Source organism: Anomaloglossus baeobatrachus, chromosome 2, assembly GCF_048569485.1.
Source record: "Anomaloglossus baeobatrachus isolate aAnoBae1 chromosome 2, aAnoBae1.hap1, whole genome shotgun sequence".
In the NCBI taxonomy this organism is placed as follows: Eukaryota; Metazoa; Chordata; class Amphibia; order Anura; family Aromobatidae; genus Anomaloglossus; species Anomaloglossus baeobatrachus.
Window position 1 is genome coordinate 229920670 of NC_134354.1, and position 26271 is coordinate 229946940.

Sequence of the window (26271 nt, forward strand, 5' to 3'; positions counted from 1 at the left end):
AACATATTTTAATTTTGGTTTAAATTTGCTGAAAATATCTGGACCAAAATAAAGAGGGAAAAAAAAAAAAAAAATTACAAAAGACAATGACGCTTCTGATACGCTCTACCCATACGTCATGCACTCGTCCACAACAATTTTTTTTTTTTCAGCATAAGACCCCTTTCAGATCACCTGCCGGAGATTATTTTTCCCATACAGTTTTTTTTAGATGAGGAGGATCAAAATGCAGCTGAAGAGCAAGATAAAACAATCACTAAAAGATATAACCCTTAAATTGCACTCCGATTGTTTCCTTTTTCCATCTAGAGAGACGTGGGAGAATGTGCCTCCTGAAAGTGATGTCAAAGGGGCTCAAGGGCCATCATTCCACTCAGTTACCAAAAAGAAGCAGCTTGCTAAGAAATTCTCTAATTCTACACTGCTACTGGAGAAATACATTACTTGCTAGGCGAACAGTAATGGATCCACATGACAATTAAAAAAAAAAATATTTCTTTGTTTTGTTGCCAATAAGACTTAGAGATATATAATAAAAAAAAAAAAAAAAAAAAAAACAAAACACACAACAATGCAAACAACATACTACCTATACATTTTTAAAAATTTGGCAGGAAAATAATGATCGAAAAGCAAATACAAAAATAATAAATATAATAACATTAAGTTAAAAAATTTGAAAGGGAAGATGTTGGGCTGAATAGTTTTGCTCCTGGCATATGGATAGTTTTGTTACTAATTACATTGTAGTTTAAAGTCTATTTTTCCTCTATCCCTTGAAAAAAGAAAAAAAAAAAAAAACACAAAAAAAACCCGTCACACGTCAAGGCTCAAGGTCTCTTGGAATGTGCACAGCTACATATTTATATGACACACGCAAACATTAAGAATTTGCTCTGTACTACTGGCCAACTATAGAGGTCTCCAGCACAAACTTGTGAGCTAAATATGGTAGATTTTTCGACCTCTCTCAATTTTTTAGTGCCAAGTAAAATTTTTAACCCGTTTTCTTTGTTTTTTTTTTCCCATTTGATTTGTTTTTGGATGTAGACTGGGGGGGGGGGGGGGTAAACTGAAGTATGTTCAAGTTTAAAGTTTCAACCAGAGCTTATAGAAGTCTATTAAAATCACGGTCATCCAGTAGGAATCGATAACCGTGTTGCATAAAAGGACATAAGGTCTGCCCCTGCACAATTAAAAATGCAAGCAATTACAGTATGTTGCTTGTTTTGTAAGCGCAAAGAAGGCAGCAGCTTGTAAAAGGATTAACCTGAACTACGCAGCCCACCACATGCCCTTTCAGTGCAAACGTTAGAAGATGCCACATATACTTTCAACCTTTTTTTTTTTCTTAAAAAGTATTATATACCATCATTGTCATCACATTCTAAGATAATCACATATAAGGCAACACCGAGAGTCTCATAAGGCCGCTGTGACTGCGCTCCTTTTTCCCCAGAAGACTCCTACTAAGTGTACACAGTACATAAGCTCAGCTTAGCTCTCGACCAATGAGCACCGCAGTCCTGTAAACCTGCATCGCTTCTTCTTCTGCCACTCCTAAAGACAGACAGCTCTCTGCTACTCTTGCCCGATAGCATCCCATATCCCAAAGCCTGGGAACACCCTTTTCAATGTCCTCATTGGGGTTTAATTTCAGGAGATCTTCCGCAGAGACACTAGCCCTCATAGATCTATTTTTTCCTCTTTGACGGTCTCTGTACCGAATGGGAAAGTCCAGTAATTCAAAAGACTCTGTGGAAAGAATGCTTTCTTGACTAACCGTAGACGGTAATCTGTCACGAGCCAGTGTGCCCACAGGTAACTTTTCATTCCCTAAAGAACAGTCTACAGCATCGAAAGACAACTCAGGAGCTGCTCCAGCAGAAGAGAACTTTCCATTGCGCTTGAGAATTCCTTTCCTAACCACATTAGTAGTTGGCTCTTGTAGTTCATTTGTACCCGTATTCAAAGCTTCCATGTTCGTTGGAACAGAAAATACAGGAGATGGGGGTGCATCATTCTCTCCCATTGTTGAGCCTTCATTGTGTTCAGGAGAAGAGTAGTAGCCAGACTCCCTCTGCGGAGGCTTCTTTAAAATACCTTTCTTGGGAGCAGGTGGAACAGAAGGGGGCTTTTCCTGAGAGTCCGGAGGTGCCATTACCTGACTCATATTTTCTCGCTTGGATCGTTTCAGTGAACGTTGGCGGGTAACTGTTGCTCCTGGAAGATGTTGGCGTAAAAATGAGCGCATCTTAGAGCCATTATCCCACAAAGGACGTGAGGATTTGCGAAGCCAACCACCAACAATTGAAAATGGGGAGTCTTTGGTTGATTCTGGTTCACAAAGCGGCTGTTGATATCCCCAGTTCACCCACCAGTGAGAGGCCACCTCAGCCAGGGTGGCCCTCCTCTCAGGGTTTACCATTAGAAGCCATCGAATAAGTCCGCACGCATCTACAAGCAGAAAGACAGGTTATTAGTGCAGAACAGGATGGTGTAAACAACAGAGAAACACCTACAATGTAAATATGACATTATTTGCTGATCACACCAATAGGCTTAGGAACCCATTGTATATGTACAAACAAACGAAGTCTGGACGGGATTACTCCAAGTAACAGAAAGCAGGGGATACTTGCCAGAGGGGTGGCTTGGCTCTTTATAGGCACCACAGCTGATCTGAGTCACTAGCTTCTTGTAATCCTGCCCATCAAAGGGCATGCAACCATGAACCAGAATGTAGAGCAGAACTCCTAGGGACCAGCTGTCAACCTGAAAAATAGGACAAATGGCAATCATTAGAAGGCCAAATTGATGCACCAGTTATCTCAATAGATGAAACAGGTCATCAGTAGAATCCAGATAGGTGCCACATTTTCATGGATTATTACGTTAAAAAAAATTGCTTTTCAATTAAATAGACTGATCATTATTATTCTTGTATATGCAAAAGAAGGAAAGAGACGAGAGAATTGATTATTTTTTTTATAAAATTTTCTGGATTTCATTCTTTGGTGTTCTTAACCTCCTTCCTCCCAGTTTACTATTCTTTGCAGTCTGGAGAGCCCTCGGAGCATAATAAAACATCTTTCAGTTCAGAATGAATTTCATTTAGGCCAATTGAATCTGCCGGCAAAGTGAATCAACCCGAAACAAATGTGGGGAAATTCATTCATCTGTAGTAGAGACCCTTCAAGGGATATTAGATAACTAGAATAATGTGTAAACAGAAGACTGGACTGATATAACTACAGTTGTGCACCTGATAAGCACTGGATTATCAGATGGTGGCTAGAAGGAGTTTTACTGATTGATCATGTTTAATTTCCTCAGCAAAACCACAAAGATAAGATTCATACACATGCGCGGAAATTGCTTCAGTTTCTCATACAGATATAAGACACACTTCACCCTTTGCATCACAAAAAGGTATAATCTGCAGTGAACATCCAGTGCATTGATTGACATGCTGCAATGTCAAATGAGATCCCAAAGTCTCATCCATCATGCAGATTCTGGAAATTCCAGATGGAAAAACAATTGGATATCTGACCCGCATGGACGTACCCTAATGTGCAGCTGAAAGTTTTAACATTTTATGCATTTGTGTGTTCCGGAAATAAAATTCTACCCCTACTACAATGGACCATTACATGTATGGTGGTTGGTGAGAAGTCCTTCTCAAAAGCACTATATTTATGGATTGGGGTTGAAAGATTCTCACATATATTTGACAAGTACTGCTATTTAAAAGTTATAAAAGGATTAACACCCAAGTGGGAAATACTCTAATGAACTAACCAGTGAGTACAGACACTGTATTAACATTGTATTCTGTACTTTCTTCCTGAATTTCTACCTTATTAAACCCTTTACCCCAGGGCGATTTTTCCGTTTGTTTCGGTTTTTTTGCGCCCCTTCTTCAGAGAGCAGTAACTTTTTTATTTTTCCGTCAATCTTGCCATAGAAGGGCTTGTTTTTTTGTGGGACGAGCTGTACTTGAATGAAATCATAAGTTTTACCATATAGTGTACTGGAAAACAGCAAAAAATTTTAAGTGCGGAAAAACTGCAATCGCACAATAGTTTTTGGGATATTTTATTCATGGTATTCACTATATGGTAAAACTGATGTGTTGGTGTGATGTCCCAGGTCGATACAAGTTCGTGAAACCAAACATGTGTAGGTTTACTTTTATCTAAGGGGGTTAAAAAAAATTCACACGTTTGTCCAAAAAAAGTGGCACACTTTCTGTGCCATTTTCCGAAACCCGTCGCGGTCTCATTTTTTCTGCATCTATGGCTCAGTGACTGCTTATTTTTTGCTTCTCGAGCTGACGTTTTTAACGGTACCATTTTAGAGCAGATGTTACGTTTTGATCGCCTGTTATTGCATTTTACGCAAAATTTGTGGGGACCAAAAAACGTAATTTTGGCGTTTGGTATTTTTTTGCCGCTACACAGTTTACCGATCAGATTGATTTTATATTTTGATAGATTGCACATTTCTAAAATCAGGGATACCAAATTGTGTATATTTTATTTTTTTAACCCTTTAAATTTTCAAGGGGGGTGAAAGGGGGGTGATTTGAACTTTAAGGTTTTTTTTTTATTTTTTTTAAAACTTTTTTTTATTTTACTAGTACCCCTAGGGGGCTATAAGGATCAGAAGTCTGACCGCTCTTCCAGTGAAGCTGCTTTACTCTCACTCACGGCCCTCTGCCGACAGTGAAAAAGACATGATAGCTACAGGAGTCCTCACATGACCCTGTGCTACCATGGCAACCACCGGAATTCATGTGATCACGTCACATGACTTCCGATGGCGCTAGGTAAGGTAATGCTTACCGTGGCGTGCTGTTACATCTCGCTGGCAGATGTAAGGGGTTAATAGGCGCGGGTGGAGCGCAGTTCCACTCACGCCTGGCAGGCACACGTCAGCTGTTGAAATCAGCTGACGTGCGCGGATCGCTGCAGACTGCCCACGGCAGTCGGCATGGATTAACCTCACACGATCCATGTACCCAGTACGTCATGTGACATGAAGAGGTTAAAGTGAGTTTTCATCAATTCAAAATCTGTTACCTTTTAGTATCTATCACATCCATTTGAAGATGGCTCACTATAGCAGCACTGTTGATTTGCTGGAATAAGGCCTTATGTTCTAATCTGGAAAGAGACCTTCTTCATGTTTGCTCTGTGGTTGCTTAAAGATACTATACGTTCTTTTCTGTCTTGGGGTACGTGCCCACGATCTGGACATGCTGTGTCCTGGACGCAACATGTGCTCTCCTGCAGGGCCACGAGTGCTCTCTACAGTTGCCCATGCCACAATCAGGATTTGGGCCACTGTGGTCTTGCTCTCTGTTCTCCTTGTGGAGAACACGCACGTTCCACAGAAATAAATTAATATGCTATGGCTTGGGAAGCCGCACCACATGTCCATTTATGCTGCAGAAAACAAGCACAGTGGGCATGAGATTTCTATAAATCCCATCCACTATGCTTGTACTGTACAACGCAGCATTTTGGACGAAGCGAAAACCCGCTGCATCTAAAACGCTGTTAACCCTGATCGTGGGCACTCAGCCTTAAAAGACCCATACAGAAAAGATAGCTGTCTGCTGAACGATGGTTAAGGCAGTTGGTCTCTCTCTCCCAAACGTTTCATCACACATTGGAGTGCTTGCTTTAATGTGCACTCCTGTGCCCTGTACGAGAGACACACTTCCAGGCACCTCTAGTTTATCTCGCTGAGAAGAAACGTATTGGCAGACCAAAATTGGACATGCTCGACATCATCTGTTGGAGGAGAAATGGAAGGCCCGGATACACATTAGACTGGCATACTCATCAATGTCATCTAACTCTCCATCACAAAACACAGACTACAGCCAAGTCTACAAAAGACCCTCTTTGAGAAGACCACCACCTTTTTTCCCAGACTAGATTGATTATGACAAACTTTCAGGTCCAGCATGTATTATGCATATTTGCCATCTTCATTGAGAATGCCACCGCCCTAATAGACTACTTCTAAATGAAATTTTGTGTGGTCTTCTCAGATATATATGCATATCAAGGAGAAAAACATCAAGTGTGTGCTCACCTCCGGTCCTTTATATGGCCTTCCATTGACAATTTCAGGAGATGCATACAGCGGGCTACCACAAAAGGTCTGAAGAAAGCTGTCTGACTGGTAAATGTTGGAAAGGCCAAAATCTGCAATCTAAAATGGAACAATGTATTAGTTATGTTTAATTAGGATATTCAGCTGAAGCACAAACGTATGGCATTAAACGAGTGAGAAAGAAAAGGTTAAAAACAATGCTGTGCAGGCACGAACTAGGAAGAGGTGACTGTCCAGTGTTCAGGATCCTGCATGTAAATGAATGAGGAACATTCTCGCTCCCCTCCCTCCTGTATTTGCATAGATATACTGGACCATTGCCAGCATGGAACATTCAAACCGCTCTCCTGCTGGAGGATAAAGTCCACAAACGGCGGCACAGAAACACCCGCATTTAAAAGATGCAGTATTAAAAGGACAAGGCCATGTCCAACATATTGAGAAATTCAGGCTTACTTATTAACCTAATTTTGGAGGTTTGTACCAAGAATGTCAGCAATGCTGGACTTTCTTCAAAATAAAAACAAATTAGGTTTGATCCAAAGTCCTGCACAAACACAAGCATACTTATTCCAATATAATTACGAGACGCTATCGGCTGGTAGTCCTGCTAGAGCTAGCTGGCGACCGGTAAACTCTGTGCTACATGAAACTATTGACCTTTGTGTATTATAGTTTCACCACGTTGGAGAGATAAGCGGCTAAAGGGGAATTCCCGGCTTAAAGCAAATTGCATTTTTTTTCAGAGCTTTACAGCAGAGCCAGCAATGTTTCGTTCCTTATTATTCCCTGTAAGAGAAGTAATTACTTCAACAATATAGTGGGTGTGTTACACTAATAAAAGGCCCTACCGACTGGGGCAATCCAGAGAGGATCAGCAGCTCGCTCTTGTCTATATGTAACCCGTTCCTGAGATATCAGGTCATTGACCACAATGTGAAAGCAAGAAGCACATTGTGGAAGTGTGCGATACATTATGAGATATTAGCAGTTCTTTTAAATCTTTCTAGTAAAGTTGTGTCTTTTTAGTAACATTTTTTTTAAATCTCTATTTAAAAAATGGGTTCCCCAAACAAAATAAAAAAAACTTTGGCGAGGTTTTGTAATAAAATAACTCCGTCGTACATACTGGTACCCTCCTGGATGCAGGGAAGGCAGCTCTGCGGGTCTGCACAGACAGGATGCAGTGATGTCACCATTCCACCAGTCTATTACAACGGTGACATCACAGCTTCCTGTCTCTGCGCAGAGAACAGAGGATCAAGGTGTGTGTCAGTAGTAGACTATGCCAGAGTTTGCTATATTTTACATATTCTCTCCTCTGGGTAGTTTTATTTTGCCCAAACACCCCCATATAAAAGTCTCTTTGGGACTTATAGGGTAACCAAATTTAATACTGCTTGACATGTTCTAGCACCATGTCAGGAGTTTTTACCAGTAGGGTTCTGGGTCTTCAGAAAGTCTTTGGGCAAAATTCAAAGTTTTTAGGCAAGGATATTGGCGTAAAAGCTTTGAAAAGCTGCATACTTTTGGCACAGTTCAAGGCCATATTCTCATACCATTGTCACTCTGTTCCGACAAAGAGAGCAGCTGTTGTGGGGCAAGGGGCATGGTGCCAGCTGCTCATTGAAATTGCATTGCAGGTGCACAGACATTAAGGTAAGGCCAGACAGAGTGGCCAGGTCACAGCTGTTGTGTTGGCAATTAATTGCTGATGTTCACAGATTGTTAAACACGCAATCACTTAATTTTGTAGGGAAACTGTGAATTCACTAATAATTTACAATCAGCTGTGTTTTTGAAGGCAAATTAGCCAATGTTACAAAATCATGCGATTGCTGTGCCAGCTCTGTATGCCATTACCTTTAGAGAGAGTGTATAGCAATTACCAACAGAGAACAGGTGGCGCTATAACTGCAGCCCCTCCTGTTGGGAATCACAGATGACCAAGCAGTTGGGCCACCAATGATCAAACACTGATGCGTAGCTGCTCTACTGTTTAAAAATGACAACACATAATATTGGAGTATTTTAAGGCCTGCTAGTGCCTCAGGTATCTAGAGGTTGTTAGTAGTGAGTATACGCTAGACCAGGGTTTCCCAAACTCCAGTCCTTATGTCCCCCAACAAGTCATGTTTTCAGGAGTTCCTTACTATTGAACAGGTGATGGAATCATTATCAAGACATCACCTGTGCTATATTAAGGAAATCCTGAAAACATGTCCTGTTGGTCGTGAGGACTGGAGTTTGGGAACCACTGCGCTAGACGATGTATTGACCACAGGGAAAGACATTTTCTAAGCCTAGACATCAGCACAGTTAGTCACTAGCCTAAATTATCTACTTCTAAAATACTTAGACATGAACTAAACACCAAAGTAAAAGGACAGTAGATCGTAGCTCAGGCATGCTAGTCCTTCCTGACATTGTTACTACCTCCTATTCCGCTGTGTTAATATAGAAAGTAATAAGTCAACAATTCAACTGTTTACCCAGTTTGTGGGCGGAATGGAGGCTCAGTGGGTAGCCCTGCAGCCTAGCAATACCGTGAGTACTAGTGAGTTTCGATATCCACTACCTGCATAGTTACGGAGGCGCTCTAGGCAGGCTCACCTTCACATTTTTGTTTTCGTCCAGGAGAATGTTTTCTAGCTTGAGGTCGCGATGTACAATCCCATTCTGAAAGGAACATACAGATTAACATATTTGTGATCAGAGAAAGAAGCAGCAACACAACATTTTTATGTCTGACCTAAGACTCATACATACCGCATGACAGTACTGAACAGCCGATACAATCTGCCTGAAGAATCGCCGCGCCTCTTGTTCTCCGAGCCGCTGCCGCTCGCTGATATAATCGTACAGGTCACCTTGGCTTGCATACTCCATTACAATCACTATTTTACTGCTGTTCTCAAACACTGCAGAAGAGGAGAATATAAAAGAGATGTGTTATCAACTTGGACAAGATATAAAAACTGCAACAACTAATATTTCTTCACATTAATGAATAGAAGAATGAAAATTAACTTAAAATGCATACAACATATACCATCACTATTGATAAGCAAACACTACCCAAATTTCTATGAATGGGCATCAGTCAATGAAAGTTATGGATTGTTGTGTATCAATCATCTTTATCCAGATTGTCCAGATAGCAAAAATGAATTCTCCAACCCTGACTATTATAGCATTAGCTGTGATTGTACCTGACATCTAGTGAAGGCCGGGAGTCAGAACCCATCAGTACACTAGGAATAATGCCGCAGACAGAAAAGGAGGGTGGAGCAGATACACGTGAGTCTACGAAGAACCAAGAGTTTAGGGTGTGATCTCTCCTGATTTCCCAATAACAAGTTTGGAGAAAGCACAGACAGAGGTGGCTCTAATTGCCATGGGTGTGCGGTCACATGTAACGATTTTCATGCAGATTACGTGACATAATGTGCTAATTACAGACATCTAAACACACATTTACATTATGGCTTAATAGCAGAACTGAGGTCTCTAGTAAGAGGCCCCCTCCACCTTTTATGTATACTATATGTTCCTTCCAATATCACAAAACCACCCTTAACATAATACACACGCTGACTCCCTGTCCATGTAGCAATGGCAATTCAGCAGAAGTGACAAGCGTCAACTTTCAGGCATCTAAAGACTAATAACCTTTTCATGTCAGCCTTTGACGTGCATTTCGCTTCTGCATTTGTACACTAAGCCAATTTTAAACACCATGTGATAAAAGCGTATGGCTGTGACCTACGTGCATTCATCAAAGGCAGGGTCACAGTCGTAACTAACAAGCTGAGAATAAAGCCTCAGTCAGACCTGCGATTTTTCATTTACATGCTCTACTTGTGGTTTTCATGGAAATAACGTGTCCCCCTTATAGTCTACGGAGCTGTCTGCTTTCCTGGGGACACATACATACATATATACACACACAAATGGTCTGTTTAGGGAGGAAGGAGACAAAATCTAGCGCCACCTATTGGAAGTAACAATCCTAAAAGTCAAAAGTGGCTCTTTGACGAGCCTTTTCGTAAGACCTAGCATTTATGCCAGATCAGAACTTCAATTTGCAGACACTGTTTCGGGGGGGATTGACCCTCGTGAGTGCTATTCACTGTGTGCGTGTGTATATGTATATACGTTCCTATACATGTGGGCAGCTGCTCTGTGTGTATATTACAGATTTAGTTAGGTCAGTGGCTATTATATATATTATAAAAAAAACAGCCCACAGACATGCTGTTTTTGTTCACGAGACACCTTATCCAACACCAATCCTTAGGTCCGTGAAAATCACAGTCGGCACACGGTTGACACGAGTGTACAATTCTTGTGCGCACGGTAATTATCATTGTAATGGTTAGGGGGAGCTTGAATTTTTTTTTTTTTTTAAATACACGAAAATCAATAAGGATACACGGATGGTAAATCCTCATACAATGATGAAAACACAAATGAAAAATACTGATGACACTTGGGCAGATTTTTTGGGGGTGTATGTGAAAAATCATTAACGTCTGAATGAGCAGTTATCTAGTATAGGAAGTCAAAAGTAACAATAAAATCCATTGGTGTTTGAACCATAAAACTGTCAGCAGAAGACAGGCTGCCACTTTGGTCTGCTGACAGGCAAAGATACTGGACAGCTAAATGGTCTGAAGCTCAGAATGTGACTATAGATGTACAGTAAATCATCAACTTTGGCATATGCAATGCCCTAACACGTGTAAGCAGACAGGTTTGCAGCTTACAACTAATTATTGGTAAGGTTCGCATTTGCAAACATGACCTTCACTGTAGGTCTGTGCCCCCCGAATGCCAGTATAAGGCTCTATGGGTGCCATACAATGCAATACGAGCTTTTAGGAGGAAAGGGCAGAAAGACAGCAGGTCCATTTAGAGTAAAGTGGCAGTGTGTGTGTACTTGTGCCAGGTGGCTGCCTGCTTTATGTCTTTACAGCCGTGTTATCTCCGGCACTGATAAGCAGCTGTCCTGTGCTCTTTCCATCCTCTGCACTTTCGCTCCGAGCATGGCACGGCAACAGAAACCGCACAATTGGTTTCACTGTGCTGAAGGTAATTTATATCGGATTGAGGATACTTCTCTTATCTAAAGAAACCGATCAGTACATGAAAACCTCACCGATATCCACCAGATAAAGCGCAAGAGTATTAAGACTAATATAATACATGTAGGTGTCGTGTAAAGTACCTGTATGAACACACAAAATCCTAGATTCAGAATTATGGTTCTTTATTGCCATTTACAATAAGGAAGATTATTTTCACTTTCGAGAATTAATAAAAGCCCCATTTACAAGGTAAGAGAGTCCCTATGAGTAATCTCTCCACCGTTTGCCTGCAGGTCATCAGTCTGTCTCGTACAGTCATCTCTAGCCTTCACTTTCCTTCCCAAGACAGACATGCTTCTTATTAAATGCTGGGAGGAGATGATGCAGCGCACCTGTCCCAGCCTGCCCCGTACCCCGCAGCTAGCCTGCCTGTGCCAGCACGCCACTCCGCAGCATGCAATGTGTGTGGGTGGGGATGTTTTTTGGTAATTTTATATAAATATGAAGCATACGAAGGCTCCTTACTCAGTGTTATTTATGTATTACCTTATGTGCTCCATTAGTGTTAATTACACAATCTTTTTATTGTGAAGCCGCGGGGCTTACAGACCGTCATTATCACGGCTACAACTGGTGTGCTCACGTGGCCTTTATTAATCAGCCCGGTCTCAGCTGGCACATTTATGGATGTGCTCTCTGAGGACAGGCTTTGTTCTTCTTACCTTCATATATAGAAATGATGTGAGGATGGCACAGGGAGCTCATAATCTCCGTCTCTCTCCGAATATGTAGCATATCCTGTTCATCTTTGATGCGGTCCTTCCGGATAGACTTAATAGCCACCTGGTAATACAAGAAGAAGGAAGTATAAAAGACCACATCATACCAAAGTACGAAGCTAATAGCAGATATTATTAATAATCCTGCTGATGGTGATCTGGTCTTTCCCTTGCATAGCACCAATATTCATGTATATACAGTGTTGTCCCCAGTGTGGCTCACAATGTACAATCCCTACACAGGCTCACTTCTTAGGAAGCCAATTGGACAATTTATAGGTTGTGTCATTGGTCAGCTGTTGAGCTGACATTTATGCCATGACCTATTTGTCTAATAATAGAGTGTGTTGGGTTCTCTCGAGATATCCTTAAAAGTTGTGGATGGCCACCATTGTCATGACATGAGTCTTATTTCAAAGACTGGGGGGCTACGCTTTGAAGTGGGCCCAGTGGACTGAAGAAGCATTCCTAAGGGGGTAACCAACTGCTAGATTTTTGAAGGAAACCAGAGTAACTGACCCCAAGAAAGGGAAGAACATATATTCTTTATGAGAAAAGTCCTAAAATCGCAATAAAAATGTGTTTTACACATACATATGGATGTTCTGACTATTTCCTAGAGGAGTAATCACTCTCTTTCAGGAACTAATAAAGAACATAAGGTCCTGTTCACACTTGTATTCCCATGTCCAAGATCCTATCCCAATATGTAGTAGGTGTAATAATAAGATTATCAAAATACCTCCAATTAGAAATGTAGTAAAGTTCTCCTTAAAAGCTATGTCACTTACCTCATGTGCAGGGCATTGCAGTAGCTTGCAGGTATCCAAGGTTACGGCCTCGCATATAAAGACAGTTGTTAGTGGTCGTAAGCATGGATACCTAAGCTACTGCAATGCCCTGAGCATGAGGTAAGTGACATAGCTTTTAAGGGGAACTTTACTACATTTGTAATTGGAGGTATTTGCTAATATTCTAATTATTACACCTACTACATTTTGCAATATAATCTCTCTATTCCATTGTTCAGCCCCCCAAAAAAACCCCAAATGATGGCAGTGCATAATAATTCTCATGACGAATGCCAACAGTGCCTAAGAGACCCCCAATGACTAATCTAGGTTCTGTCATGCCGTCTGTCCAGTCATTTTGATGGAATATACTACAGAGCCTCAGACCATAGCCTTAGGCGGGCTTTACACGTTGCGACATCGCTAGCAATTACTAGCGATTCCGAGCGCGATAGCACCCGCCCCCGTCGTACATGCGATATGTGGTGATTGCTGCTGTAGCGAACATTATCGCTACGGCAGCTTCACACGCACATACCTGGTCGGCGACGTCGCTGTGACCGCCGAACAATCCCTCGTTCAAGGGGGAGGTGCATTCGTCACTAAGCGGCCGGCCAATAGAAGCGGAGGGGCGGAGATGAGCGGGACATAACATCCCGCCCACATTCTCCCTTCTGCATTGCCGGCGGGACGCAGGTAAGGAGATGTTTGTCGCTCCTGCAGGTTTACACACAGCAATGTGTGGAGCTGCAGGAACGACAAACAACAACATCGTACCTGCGGTCGAACAGACATTATGGAAATGAACGACGTTACACAGATCAGCGATATTGTACGCTTCTGTGCTCGTTCATCGTCGCACCTAGGATTTACACGTTGTGATGTCGCTACCGGCGCCGGATGTGCGTCACTAACGACGTGACCCCACCCATATATCAGTAGTGATGTTGCAACGTGTAAAGCCCCCCTTACACGCACACGTCTCCAATACTGCAGCTAATGTGATCAATCACTTTAGAAGTAGTAAAGGTTTATTCGAACAGAATGCCCAGGATGGAAACTTAAAGTAGCACTACAAATTATTTTTTTTGTGCTCTTTGTTTGTACCATCTGCCAGGTACAACAGAACCTGATCTTCACAGTTCTCCATAGCACGGGTCATGCCACCGGAAGGCGAGACTTTGGCCGGCTGCCAAAAAAAAGGAGCTTTACCCTTTTCAGCACAAAAGATAATGTTTATTGAGAACCATGAAGCAGAAAACTCTTCAATTAAGCAGCACATAAATGCAACTTATTGTATACGTATTATAGCTTGAAACATACACCCTGCATCTGTCTCGGCCCTGCCTAGGAAGCAGATATGGTCCTAAGGCAGGTTCTTCAGAAGCAAACCTGTTAATATTTTATGTATGAGGACATTACAGGTATCAGGGAACAGCGCATTCACTTCGGGTGAGATGCTCTGCAGCGCAAATCTTTAACGTTTCCTCCTTCCCCTGGCATTCTTAGGCTGGGAGGGGGCAAGCCTCATGTATAAAGAAAAACAGAACAAAGGAAAAACAAAGAAACTTCAAATCAATTGTAGGAGCCGGAATGCGGAAGTAACCGGGTGCACGGACAGACAGACAAGGAAATGTGTCACATATGGGGGTAGGAGGCCATTCTGACCCCAAGTGTTCCTATTACCAAGACAACTGTTATCTCAGGGTGCTTGGAGCATGTAAGGGCTGTGACAACATTTGGTAAAGACATGCTTTTGGTGTTGTTTCAGGTGGGCGTTCGCTGGGTGCGCAGCAGTGGAAAATGTGTTGCATCACTCGTAGGATTCAGTTACCGGCTTTGTTTATGTTGAGGTTTGATCCTTATTCTATTCAAGCAGGAGATGAGCCGAGTGTTACAAGCTGGGCTGCCTCTGGGTTACACACACAAGGAGGTCCGAGGACGTACCCTCAACACTGCCCACTATACACATGGGGATGGATGCCCCATCTCATGGCAGGTCGGGACACTTATGGTTACCGGTGTTCTGTTCTAGACAATGAACGGACCTTTTACCACAATTATTAGACTTCTGGCCGCTCACTAAGCAAACAGCCCATATAGACGGGCACACAACAAAGGAACCCTGGGTATGCCAGTGCTCAGAAACATAATATTAATGTAAGGTGTATGGATGACACATGGAATTGGGTTATACCGTATGACCTCTATGCCGTATAAACACGCAACCCGTGTAATTATTAAAACTAAACAGGAAAACCAGTAATAGAAGGATGACGAGCCAGTCGGGTAACTCCAAGCAATCACATGGGAATATTATATATATTTCACTGAGTAAACGCAAACATTATTTTTTATCTTTTCGGAAGCAGGAAACATTTGAGGCGATGGTGTCCTGGTTTGTGGCCTTTTCCACATGTGGGAACAAACTAATGCAGAGGTGGACTGATAGCTGTTAAATTGGAAAATTCTCTATACAACGAGGATACCTTGTTAATAAGGGCCAACCACACAGAGCAGCACTAAAAACCAGAAAATGGTGGAACTTAATCATAATGGGTTCCTGTCCTTACTAAATCACATAAAGTAGTCACACTTGGGGGTCATTCACACAGAAAAACGGACAGAGTTTCATCAAAGTTTTAGCAGCGTTCAGTCAGAGTTTCAGCAGTTTTTCCTCATACGGTAATAAAAAAAAAAAAAAATGGTACGGACCCATAGAATTGCATTGAAGATTTTGATCTGACACTTGGATCACAAGTGAACGTCTCCGCAACTTTGCGTGGACCACTTAGTTTGTATTATTCAGGCTTGATGAATATTAAGAGGTTTTCCAGTAAAAAATAAGTCACCTATCCACTGGCATGCGTCCTCCTAGCTTAACCCTCGCCCCAGAGTTTGGATAGCTGTTGGATGACATCTTCCCGGACTTTCGTATACACAGGTGAACTTGGCTGACCGTGCGCTCAGTTGTTCATGAGCGCTGGTGCCACACTGCTCTGTCGGTGGCTAATCGCTTAGAGAACAAAGAGATTGGTAGTTCGAAAATCGGAAATTCCACATCCTTCTGTCCCTCAAAATCTATCGTGGGACAATCTGGAAATCTCCATACACATTAAGCTGGGTTCACACATAGCGACAGCGACGTCGCTGTTACGTCACCATTTTCTGTGACGCAACAGCGACCTAGTAAGTCGCTGTTATGATCGCTGCTTAGCTGTCAAACACAGCAGACGCAGCAGCGATCATAACGACACGCGTCGCTGTGGAAGCCATGCTGCACTTGGTAACTAACGTAAATATCGGGTAACCATTACCCGATATTTACCTTGGTTACCAGCGCACACGCTTAGCGCTGGCTGCCTGCTCTCCTAGCCAGGGTACACATCGGGTTAATTACCCAATGTGTACTCCGGCTACGTGTGCAGGGAGCCAGCGCTAAGTGGTGTGCTCTCACGCTGCCAGTGCCGGCTCCCTGCTCACGTAGCTGGAGTACACATCGGGTAATTAACCCGATGTGTACTCCAGCTACATGTGCAGGGAGCCGGCACTTGCAGCGTGACAGCGCGGTGCTAGTAACTAATGTAAATATCGAGTAACCAAGGAAAGGGCTTCTTGGTTACCCGATGTTTACAGCTTACCGCAGGTTGCCAGACGCCAGCTCTTGCTCCCTGCTCGCTTCAGTTCGTCGCTCTCTCGCTGTCACACACAGCGATGTGTGCTTCACAGTGGGAGAGCGACGAGCAAAAAATGAAGCAGGACATTCAGCAATGAGCGGCGACCTCACAGCAGGGGCCAGCTCGTTGCTGGATGTCACACACAGCGACGGGGCGTCGCTGCTACATCACAGAACATGGTGACGTAGCAGCGACGTTGTTATCGCCGTCGCTGTGTGTGACACCACCTTTAGTCTGATAATATAAATGGGATCAGATAAAATAAGTCTAATGTGCATTCTAGCATTATGTGGACTTCTGTAGACAGACCCCTTTTATCCTTAAGGCCGCGTCACACACGGAGATAAATCTTTGGCAGATCTGTGGGTGCAGTGAAATCATGGACATATTGTTCCATTTGTACACAGCCACAAACCTGGCACTGATTGTCCACAATTTCACTGCAACCACAGATCTGCCGCAGATTTATCTCTGTGTGTGACAGGGCCTTTAGGTCAGGGCCACACGGGGACTACTGCGATCCCCTAGCATGACTTTTGGCTCACACTGGCAGTAGAGCAGGAGCCGAGTGTCATGCGAGTGTCACTGCGACTGAGGTCCGATCATGCTATCGGACCTCAGCTGCGGGGGACGGTCCAGCACGTAGGAGGGGAGGGAGGGATTTATCCCCCTCCCTCCTCCGTAGCCGGCTATAGCCATTCTCGCTCTGCACACGCACTACACCGGTGTAATGCGAGTGCAGTGCAATTTTTTTCTCGCCCCTTAGACTTGAATGGGTGCGAGAGAAAGTCTCGCATTGTACCTGCAGCATGCTGCGATTGTTTTCTCGGTCCGATTAGAGCTGAGAAAATAATTGCTCATGTGCGCTGACACACAGGCTAATATTGGTCAGAGTGGAATGCGATTTTTTTATCGCATTCCACTCGGTCCGATTTTCAAGCCGTGTGGCTTAAGCCTTAGTGGGACATGTAGGCACAAGTCATGGTGTAGTAGGAAGAAATACTTACAAAGAAAAAAAATATATGTTTCCTTAGGTGTGTGCCAAACGTATTATAATGGTGCACACTAAGAAATTAAGTGCTAAACCTCATTGAAGTTAATGGAGTGGAACTGCGTTACCAGGAGCCTATGGACAGCTGTGACATGTTTTTTTTTTTCTTTAAGGAAGAAAGTAGCCATGTTCTTTTAGACTTTGACAGCCCCATAAGCATTATTCATATGGAACAATTAGACAAGTAGCAGCAAGTAAATAAAACTGACAACAACCAACAAAAGATCAAAAATACACGTCAACCAGTTTAGAATTTATGGGAGGTTTGTCTCTCTGAAAAACATAACAAATGGTGGAGTTTCCAGAGAGGCACCTGTTCTCACGGCTGCTAAAAAATAATATCCTGGATTTCTAAGCTCCTCCACCACCGAAAAGTCAACAGTATTAAGAAATAACCCCAAAGAAAAACAGGAATCACGAAACTGCACGGCTATTTTTAACGTCTGCTGCGCCCACGCTCGGCACAGCTCACTTGCCATGAGGTGGCCCGTTCCCAGAAGTGCAATGTGTCACTGTGTTGATAGAACGGACACAACTGTATGGGGGAATTTCAGGAGACCGATCATGAGACAGATAGGGGAAGATGACAGGAGGTTCTGTATACAGAGGATCTCCCTAAACATGATGAGATCACCTTTTGTACTTCCAACGAGGAGAATAACTACGCACAAGGTAGCCATCGGCACAGTCTTACCACCACTAGGCACAAGGTAGCCATCGGCACAGTCTTACCACCACTACGCACAAGGTAGCCATCGGCACAGTCTTACCACCACTACGCACAAGGTAGCCATCGGCACAGTCTTACCACCACTACGCACAAGGTAGCCATCGGCACAGTCTTACCACCACTACGCACAAGGTAGCCATCGGCACAGTCTTACCACCACTACGCACAAGGTAGCCATCGGCACAGTCTTACCACCACTACGCACAAGGTAGCCATCGGCACAGTCTTACCACCACTACGCACAAGGTAGCCATCGGCACAGTCTTACCACCACTACGCACAAGGTAGCCATCGGCACAGTCTTACCACCACTACGCACAAGGTAGCCATCGGCACAGTCTTACCACCACTACGCACAAGGTAGCCATCGGCACAGTCTTACCACCACTACGCACAAGGTAGCCATCGGCACAGTCTTACCACCACTACGCACAAGGTAGCCATCGGCACAGTCTTACCACCACTACGCACAAGGTAGCCATCGGCACAGTCTTACCACCACTACGCACAAGGTAGCCATCGGCACAGTCTTACCACCACTACGCACAAGGTAGCCATCGGCACAGTCTTACCACCACTACGCACAAGGTAGCCATCGGCACAGTCTTACAACCACTACTGTTGGGGTCCCTCAAGGTTCAGTCCTTGGCCCTCTTCTGTTCTCCCTCTACACTGCCCCAATTGGACAGACCATCAGCAGATTTGGCTTCCAGTACCATCTCTATGCTGATGACACACAACTATACACCTCCTCCCCTGAGCTCACCCCCGCTGTACTACAGAACATAAGTGACTGCCTGACTGCAGTTTGCAACACCATGTCTGCTCTCTATCTGAAACTTAACCTTTCCAAAACTGAACTTCTGCTTTTCCCTCCATCTCCCAACCTTCCTAACCCTGACATCTCCCTCTCTGTGTGTGGCACAACGATAAGTCCTAGGCCGCAAGCCCGCTGCCTGGGGTTTATACTTGACACTGATCTCTCCTTCACCTCCCACATACAATCTCTTGCCCGCACCTGCCGCTTGCACCTCAAGAACATCGCTAGAATCCGCCCCTTTCTCACAATGGAAACGACAAAAACCCTCACCGTGGCCCTGATCCACTCTCGCCTTGACTACTGTAACTCTCTATTAATTGGTCTCCCCCTAACTAGACTCTCCCCTCTACAGTCCATCCTTAATGCAGCAGCCAGGGTCACCTATCTGGCCAACCGCTACTCGGATGCCTCTGCTCTGTGCCAGTCATTGCACTGGCTGCCCATATATCACAGGATCCAATTCAAACTGCTTGTTCTCACCCACAAAGCTCTCCACAGTGTGGCACCCACCTACATCTCCACCCTCCTCTCTGTCTATCATCCCACCCGTTCTCTACGCTCTGCAAATGACTTTCAACTAACATCCACACTAATTCGAACCTCCCACTCCCGAATCCAAGACTTCTTCCGAGCTGCACCAAACCTCTGGAACGCTCTACCCCAAGAAGTTAGGACAAATCACAACTTACTCAGCTTCAGACGCTCCCTAAAAACGCATCTTTTTAGGGTGGCCTATCACACTCCCTAGCCAAACTAATTTCACCTAATCCCTCTACAACTTCTCAGAACATAACCCCACGGCACCCAAATGCATCTCAAGGCTCTGGCCAACTGGTCCAGGAAGCCATCATCTATCCCCCATGAGCTGGCTGGATTGTCATTTTAAATAAACACTTGTACCTTGCCCCTCCCCCCATCTCATTGTAGATTGTAAGCTCTCACGAGCAGGGTTGCCATTTTTCCTTTTAAATATTGTATCCTCTATAATTGTTACTTGTCTGTATATATGTTTATGTATATGATATGTATATGTTCCTCCTGAATTGTAAAGCGCTGCGGAATATGTTGGCGCTATAGAAATAAAGATTATTATTATACGCACAAGGTAGCCAACGGCACAGTCTTACCACCACTACGCACAAGGTAGCCATCGGCACAGTCTTACAACCACTACGCACAAGGTAGCCATCGGCACAGTCTTACAACCACTACGCACAAGGTAGCCATCGGCACAGTCTTACCACCACTACGCACAAGGTAGCCAACGGCACAGTCTTACCACCACTACGCACAAGGTAGCCAACGGCACAGTCTTACCACCACTACGCACAAGGTAGCCATCGGCAGTCTTACAACCACTACGCACAAGGTAGCCATCGGCACAGTCTTACAACCACTACGCACAAGGTAGCCATCAGCACAGTCTTACCACCACTATGCACAAGGAAGTCATCGGCACAGTCTTACAACCACTAGGCTGTTCCCCTGTTCTAGCACCAGGGCTCTATACCCACCCGAGTGCCTATATAATACAGTGAAGGGGTTAAGAGCAGAGAGCGTGTGACCGTAGGCCAGGACACAGCCTGGAATTTACTCCATAAAAGAGACTGAGCCTTTATCCACAGATTACCGGCTAGTGCAAATGTTTGCAAGCCAGTCGACTATTGTGCGTAACCGTGCAACAACAAAGAGTGTGCGAAGAGGAATGCCATCCCCGGGTCCACCATCACCAGGCACTAGAGTGGGTACACACACTTAACCAACGCCATGGCACTGCACAACATATACTCTGCTATAAGGTCACACGTATAGTCCAGTATTCAATATTTGCCTGTACTCTCCCTATTGAAGGTAATAGAGGCATCATCAATAGAACGCATTACTTTTACCCATGCTTACTAATACAAAACAAGTAGAAAAATACAGAAACAAAGAAATATGGAAAGAGATGCCCCCTGAATATAAGGATGTCCTGCCAAGAGTGCCTGGTACTGCGGGACATAAAGGGGCACTAGGGGCATCATTAGTAAATTAGTGGAACCTCAGCTATTCATAAGGAAGTAGGATTTCAGGAATCACAATTACTAAGCGGACATGTCTGCCAACAAGTCCCAAGGGCAAGACGCATGGCAATGCCAAGTGTAATGTCTGGAGGAACACAAACAAGACAGCCCTACAAACAACCGTCTGCAATCCAGTCTGTATGTGCTAGTCCGGGCAGGAAGCAAATATTCCCGTATGACGAGTGATGATCCCGTAAGACATCATTACCAGAATCCTGAGCGGGTGGGTGGGATGGCAGAAGAGGACTTCACTATCGCCTCTACAGACTACCGATACCTGCCCCTTGGTAATATTGTGTGCAGATCAGCTGCAGCTACATGTAACACCTGCTGCTCAGATCTGCAGGTACCGGCCGCACGTCTGTATATGGACCCATGGACACAGACCCTATTTGCTTTGGGGTTTTTGCAGCGTTTTTCACCCACATGAAGCATATTGATACTTTTTTTATTCATTCAACTGAACGAGTAAAAAAACAGAAATGACATTGTGCGGCTTTAAAAATGAGGATAAAAATGCACTGTGTGAATAATAATAATAATAATAATAATCTTTATTTCTATAGCGCCAACATATTCCGTAGCGCTTTACAATTCAGGAGGATCATATACAAACAAGTAACAGTTATAGAAATACAATATTTAGAGGGGAAAAAAAAATACAACCCTGCTCGTGAGAGCTTACAATCTACAATGAGATGGGGGAAGAGGCAAGGTTCAAGTGCTTATTTACAATGACAATCCAGCCATCTCACGGAAATGGGGCTGGATAATGGTTTCCTGGACCAGTGGGCCCGAGCCTTGAGATGCCTTTGGGTGCCATGGAGTTTGATGTGGAGCTATGTTGTGAGAGGTTGTAGAGGGACTATGTGAATCGAATCTGATTAGGGAGTGTGATAGGCCGCCCTAAAAAGATGCGTCTTTAGGGTGCGTCTGAAGCTGAGTAAGTTGTGATTTGTCCTAACTTCTTGGGGTAGAGCGTTCCAGAGGGTTGGTGCAGCTCGGAAGAAGTCTTGGATCCGGGAGTGGGAGGTTCGAATTAGTGTGGATGTTAGTCGAAAGTCGCTTGCAGAGCGTAGAGAACGGGTGGACTGATAGACAGAGAGGAGGGTGGAGATGTAGGGGGGTGCTGCACTGTGGAGAGCTTTGTGGGTGAGAACAAGCAGTTTGAATTGGATCCTATGATATATGGGCAGCCAGTGCAATGACTGGCACAGAGCAGAGGCATCCGAGTAGCGGTTAGCCAGATAGGTGACCCGGGCTGCTGCATTAAGGATTGACTGTAGAGGAGAGAGTCTAGTTAGGGGGAGACCAATTAATAGAGAGTTACAGTAGTCCAAGCGAGAGTGTGAATGAGATCTTAGAAATGTAATGTATTTTTTATTTATTTTTCAGCTACAGTAAGACGCTGCGTAGTGGCAGAAAGAAGACTGGACATGGAGAAGGCCGCGCTCCACACCATTAGGACAATTCATTACATCACTGATAGACACAAAGGCCGTACAGAGCAGTATGGCGGGGGAGGGGGGGGGTCTGGTTTTTTTTTTTTTTAGAATAAATTAAAAAGTTTTGCATGCTGCACTTTTTTCTAAGTTTTAAATGGACACCAAATATACCCCGTAATAATCAATAGGCCCCTCTACACCAGTGATGAAAAGGATCCATCATGGATATTAATTCCATTATATGTCCCTAAAAAGAGAAAAGACAAACGAAAAATCTAAAAACGCAAGTGTGAACGTGACCCGAGTGCTCGGAAGTAATGCAATATGACACACGGGCATATCTGGGCCCAGACATTCACAGCACTGGCATAGCTCATCACCCACTATACACACAGCAGCTCCCAGCACTGCCCACCAATCCCAGCGCTGCCCACCAATCCCAGTGCACCCACCAATCCCAGCGCTGCCCACCTCTTCCCACCGATCCAAGTGCACCCAGCGCTGCCTACCGATCCCTGCACACCCACCTCTTCCCACATATCCGAGTGCTGCCCATTGATCCCAGCACACCCATCAGTGCACAGCGATCCAAGTTCTGCCTACCGATCCCAGTGCACCCAGAGCTGCCCACCGATCCCAGAATACCCACCGATCCAAGTGCTGCCCACCGATCCCTGCATACCCACCGATCCAAGTGCTTCCCACCAATCTCAGGATACCCACCACTGCCCACCGATCCCAGTGCTGCCCACCAATCTCAGGATACCCACCACTGCCCACCAATCCCAGTGCTGCCCACCAATCTCAGGATACCCACCACTGCCCACCAATCCCAGTGCTGCCCACCAATCTCAGGATACCCACCACTGCCCACCAATCCCAGTGCTGCCCACCAATCTCAGGATACCCACCACTGCCCACCGATCCCAGTGCTGCCCACCAATCTCAGGATACCCACCACTGCCCACCGATCCCAGTGCTGCCCACCGATCCCAGGATACCCACCACTGCCCACCGATCCCAGTGCTGCCCACCAATCTCAGGATACCCACCACTGCCCACCGATCCCAGTGCTGCCCACCAATCTCAGGATACCCACCACTGCCCACCGATCCCAGTGCTGCCCACCAATCTCAGGATACCCACCACTGCCCACCAATCCCAGTGCTGCCCACCAATCTCAGGATACCCACCACTGCCCACCGATCCCAGTGCTGCCCACCAATCTCAGGATACCCACCACTGCCCACCAATCCCAGTGCTGCCCACCAATCTCAGGATACCCACCACTGCCCACCGATCCCAGTGCTGCCCACCGATCCCAGGATACCCACCACTGCCCACCGATCCCAGGACACTCTGTATTGCCCACCGCTCCCAGTGCTGCCCACCGATGTACAGAAGCCCGCAGACACACACACGTGGCCGTACAGTCCATGCAGGGCTCGGTCTCACCTCCTTCCCCTGCTTGTCCCGGGCTCTCTTCACCGTCCCGTACGTGCCTTTCCCCAGCGTCTCCAGGAACTCATAGCGGTGCTTCAGGTTGTGCTTGTGCAGATGCCGCTTGACTGCCTGGCGGCGCAGCCCGGCTTCCCTCAGCTCCATTGTTGCAGGACGTCAGTGCACCGGGCACGGAGCTCCGTCCAGTACGGGCCGATGACAGCGGACAGCACAGTGCGCCTCCACTCACAACTACCGCAAGGTAATGCACAGCGCTCCACCGGCTCTCACCTCTTCCACGCCCACTCGCCGCTGATTGGCTGGGCTGATCACCTACTGTTCGCACCCCGCCTCCTCTACTACGTGATTGGATGTTCTTCCAGATGTAGTAAACGCTACACCTTTTACGGGAAAAGCCGCAGGTGAGCAGCAGGGGAAAGCCGTGCAGACGGCAGTGTGAAGCATGGATGGAGCCAACAGGGCTGCTACCAGAGAAGAATAGCTGTCAGTGACTGGAAGAGGAGAGCACTTCATCTAGGACTGTTCAGGAAAAGCAGCTGAAAGTGCCATACAGCACAGTGGCATGTCAGACCTGGCGTGTCACTCTCCACACGGAGAAACCTGAGGCCTTAGCTACCGAGGAGTGAGGAGCAACATCCTAGCTGGAAGCCCCAATGCAAAATGTGTACCAGGCATTCGTTGTTCCTATGAACTGCAGGGCATGCCTCCTCCGGGGCTGGCGCGGTAACAGTGGTGTCGGTTATCGTGTTCCTGGGGCCCATCTGACATTGTTATCCCATCCCACATAGGTTAGAGACCCCAAAAATAGAGAGATTACCTTGGCGTTTGGTTTTGGGGCTCTTTTGCATTGATCAATACAATGGCTAAACATCTCTCATTCCTATTATTCATAGCAGTTATGCACATACCATTTTCATGTTTTTCACTTTTTTTCAGATAGTCATTGTATTTTTCAGTCTAGCATTCCCATAGCAGTTCTGCTTTTCATTATTCCCCTTTTCATTATTCCCCTATACATTGTGACTGGTGTGCAACTCTTCATCCTATTGTTTAGTTGTATATTTTTGAGTCTTGCACCTTGTTCACACCATGATGTTCCAGACGTACATTCTTTAATCATGGTGGGAACCAGGCATGTAGAGTCCACCCGTTCACCTTTTCTACAAAGACTCGGTGGTTGGATCCAAAGATTTCAAATTTGGACTCATCAGACCAAAGCACAGAATTCCACTGGTCTAATGTCCATTCCTTGTGTTCTTTAGCCCAAACAAGTCTCTTCTGCTTGTTGCCTGTCCTTAGCAGTGGTTTCCTAGAAGCTATGTTACCATGAAGGCCTCCTGCACAAAGTCTCCTCTTAACAGTTGTTCTAGAGATGTGTCTTCTGCTGCTAGAACTCTGTGTGGCATTGACCTGGTCTCTAATCTGAGCTGCTGTTAGCCTGCGATTTCTGAGGCTGGTGACTCGGATAAACTTATCCTCCGCAGCAGAGGTGACTCTTGGTCTTCTTTCCTGGGGCAGTCCTCATGTGAGCCAGTTTCTTTGTAGCGTTTGATGGTTTTTGCCACTGCACTTGGGGACACTTTAAACGTTTTCCCAATTTTTCGGACTGACTGACCTTCATTTCTTAAAGTAATGATGGCCACTCGTTTTTCTTTACTTTGCTGTTTTTTTTTTCTTGCCATAATACAAATTCTAACATTCTATTCAGTAAGACTATCAGCTGCTGTCTGCACAACACAACTGATGGTCCCAACCCCATTTATAAGGCAAGAAATCCCACTTATTAAACCTGACAGGGCACACCTGTGAAGTGAAAACCATATCCGGTGACTACCTCTTGAAGCTCATCAAGAGAATGCCAAGAGTGTGCAAAGCAGTAATCAAAGCAAAAGGTGGCTACTTTGTAGAACCTAGAATATAAGACATATTTCAGTTGTTTCACACTTTTTTGTTAAGTATTTCATTCCACATGTGTTAATTCATAGTTTTGATGCCTTCAGTGTGAATCTACAATTTTCAGTCATGAAAATAAAGAAAACTCTTTGAATGAGAAGGTGTGTCCAAACTTTTGGCCAGTACTGTGTGTGTGTGTGTGTGTGTGTATATATATATATATATATATATATATATATATATATATAATTTTGGAGATGGGAATAACCCTTTAACTGTCCTTGGGCGAGGAGTAGGAAGGAAGCCAGTGCTAATTGGACACTGGGGTCGTGTGTCATA

General features: G+C 44.8%; 1 protein-coding gene across 1 annotated transcript; it reads right to left on the bottom strand.

Annotated features, from left to right (window-relative positions):
* NUAK2 (NUAK family kinase 2) lies at positions 1–24305 on the bottom strand. Its single transcript, XM_075333666.1, has 7 exons — positions 24034–24305; positions 11945–12065; positions 8902–9053; positions 8746–8811; positions 6112–6231; positions 2643–2775; positions 1–2457 (listed from the first exon to the last, which is right to left on the bottom strand). The coding sequence occupies exons 1-7, from the start codon at positions 24181–24183 to the stop codon at positions 1493–1495; spliced, it is 1707 nt and encodes a 568-aa protein (XP_075189781.1). The 5' UTR covers positions 24184–24305; the 3' UTR covers positions 1–1492.
* Positions 24306–26271: the final 1966 nt, after the last annotated feature.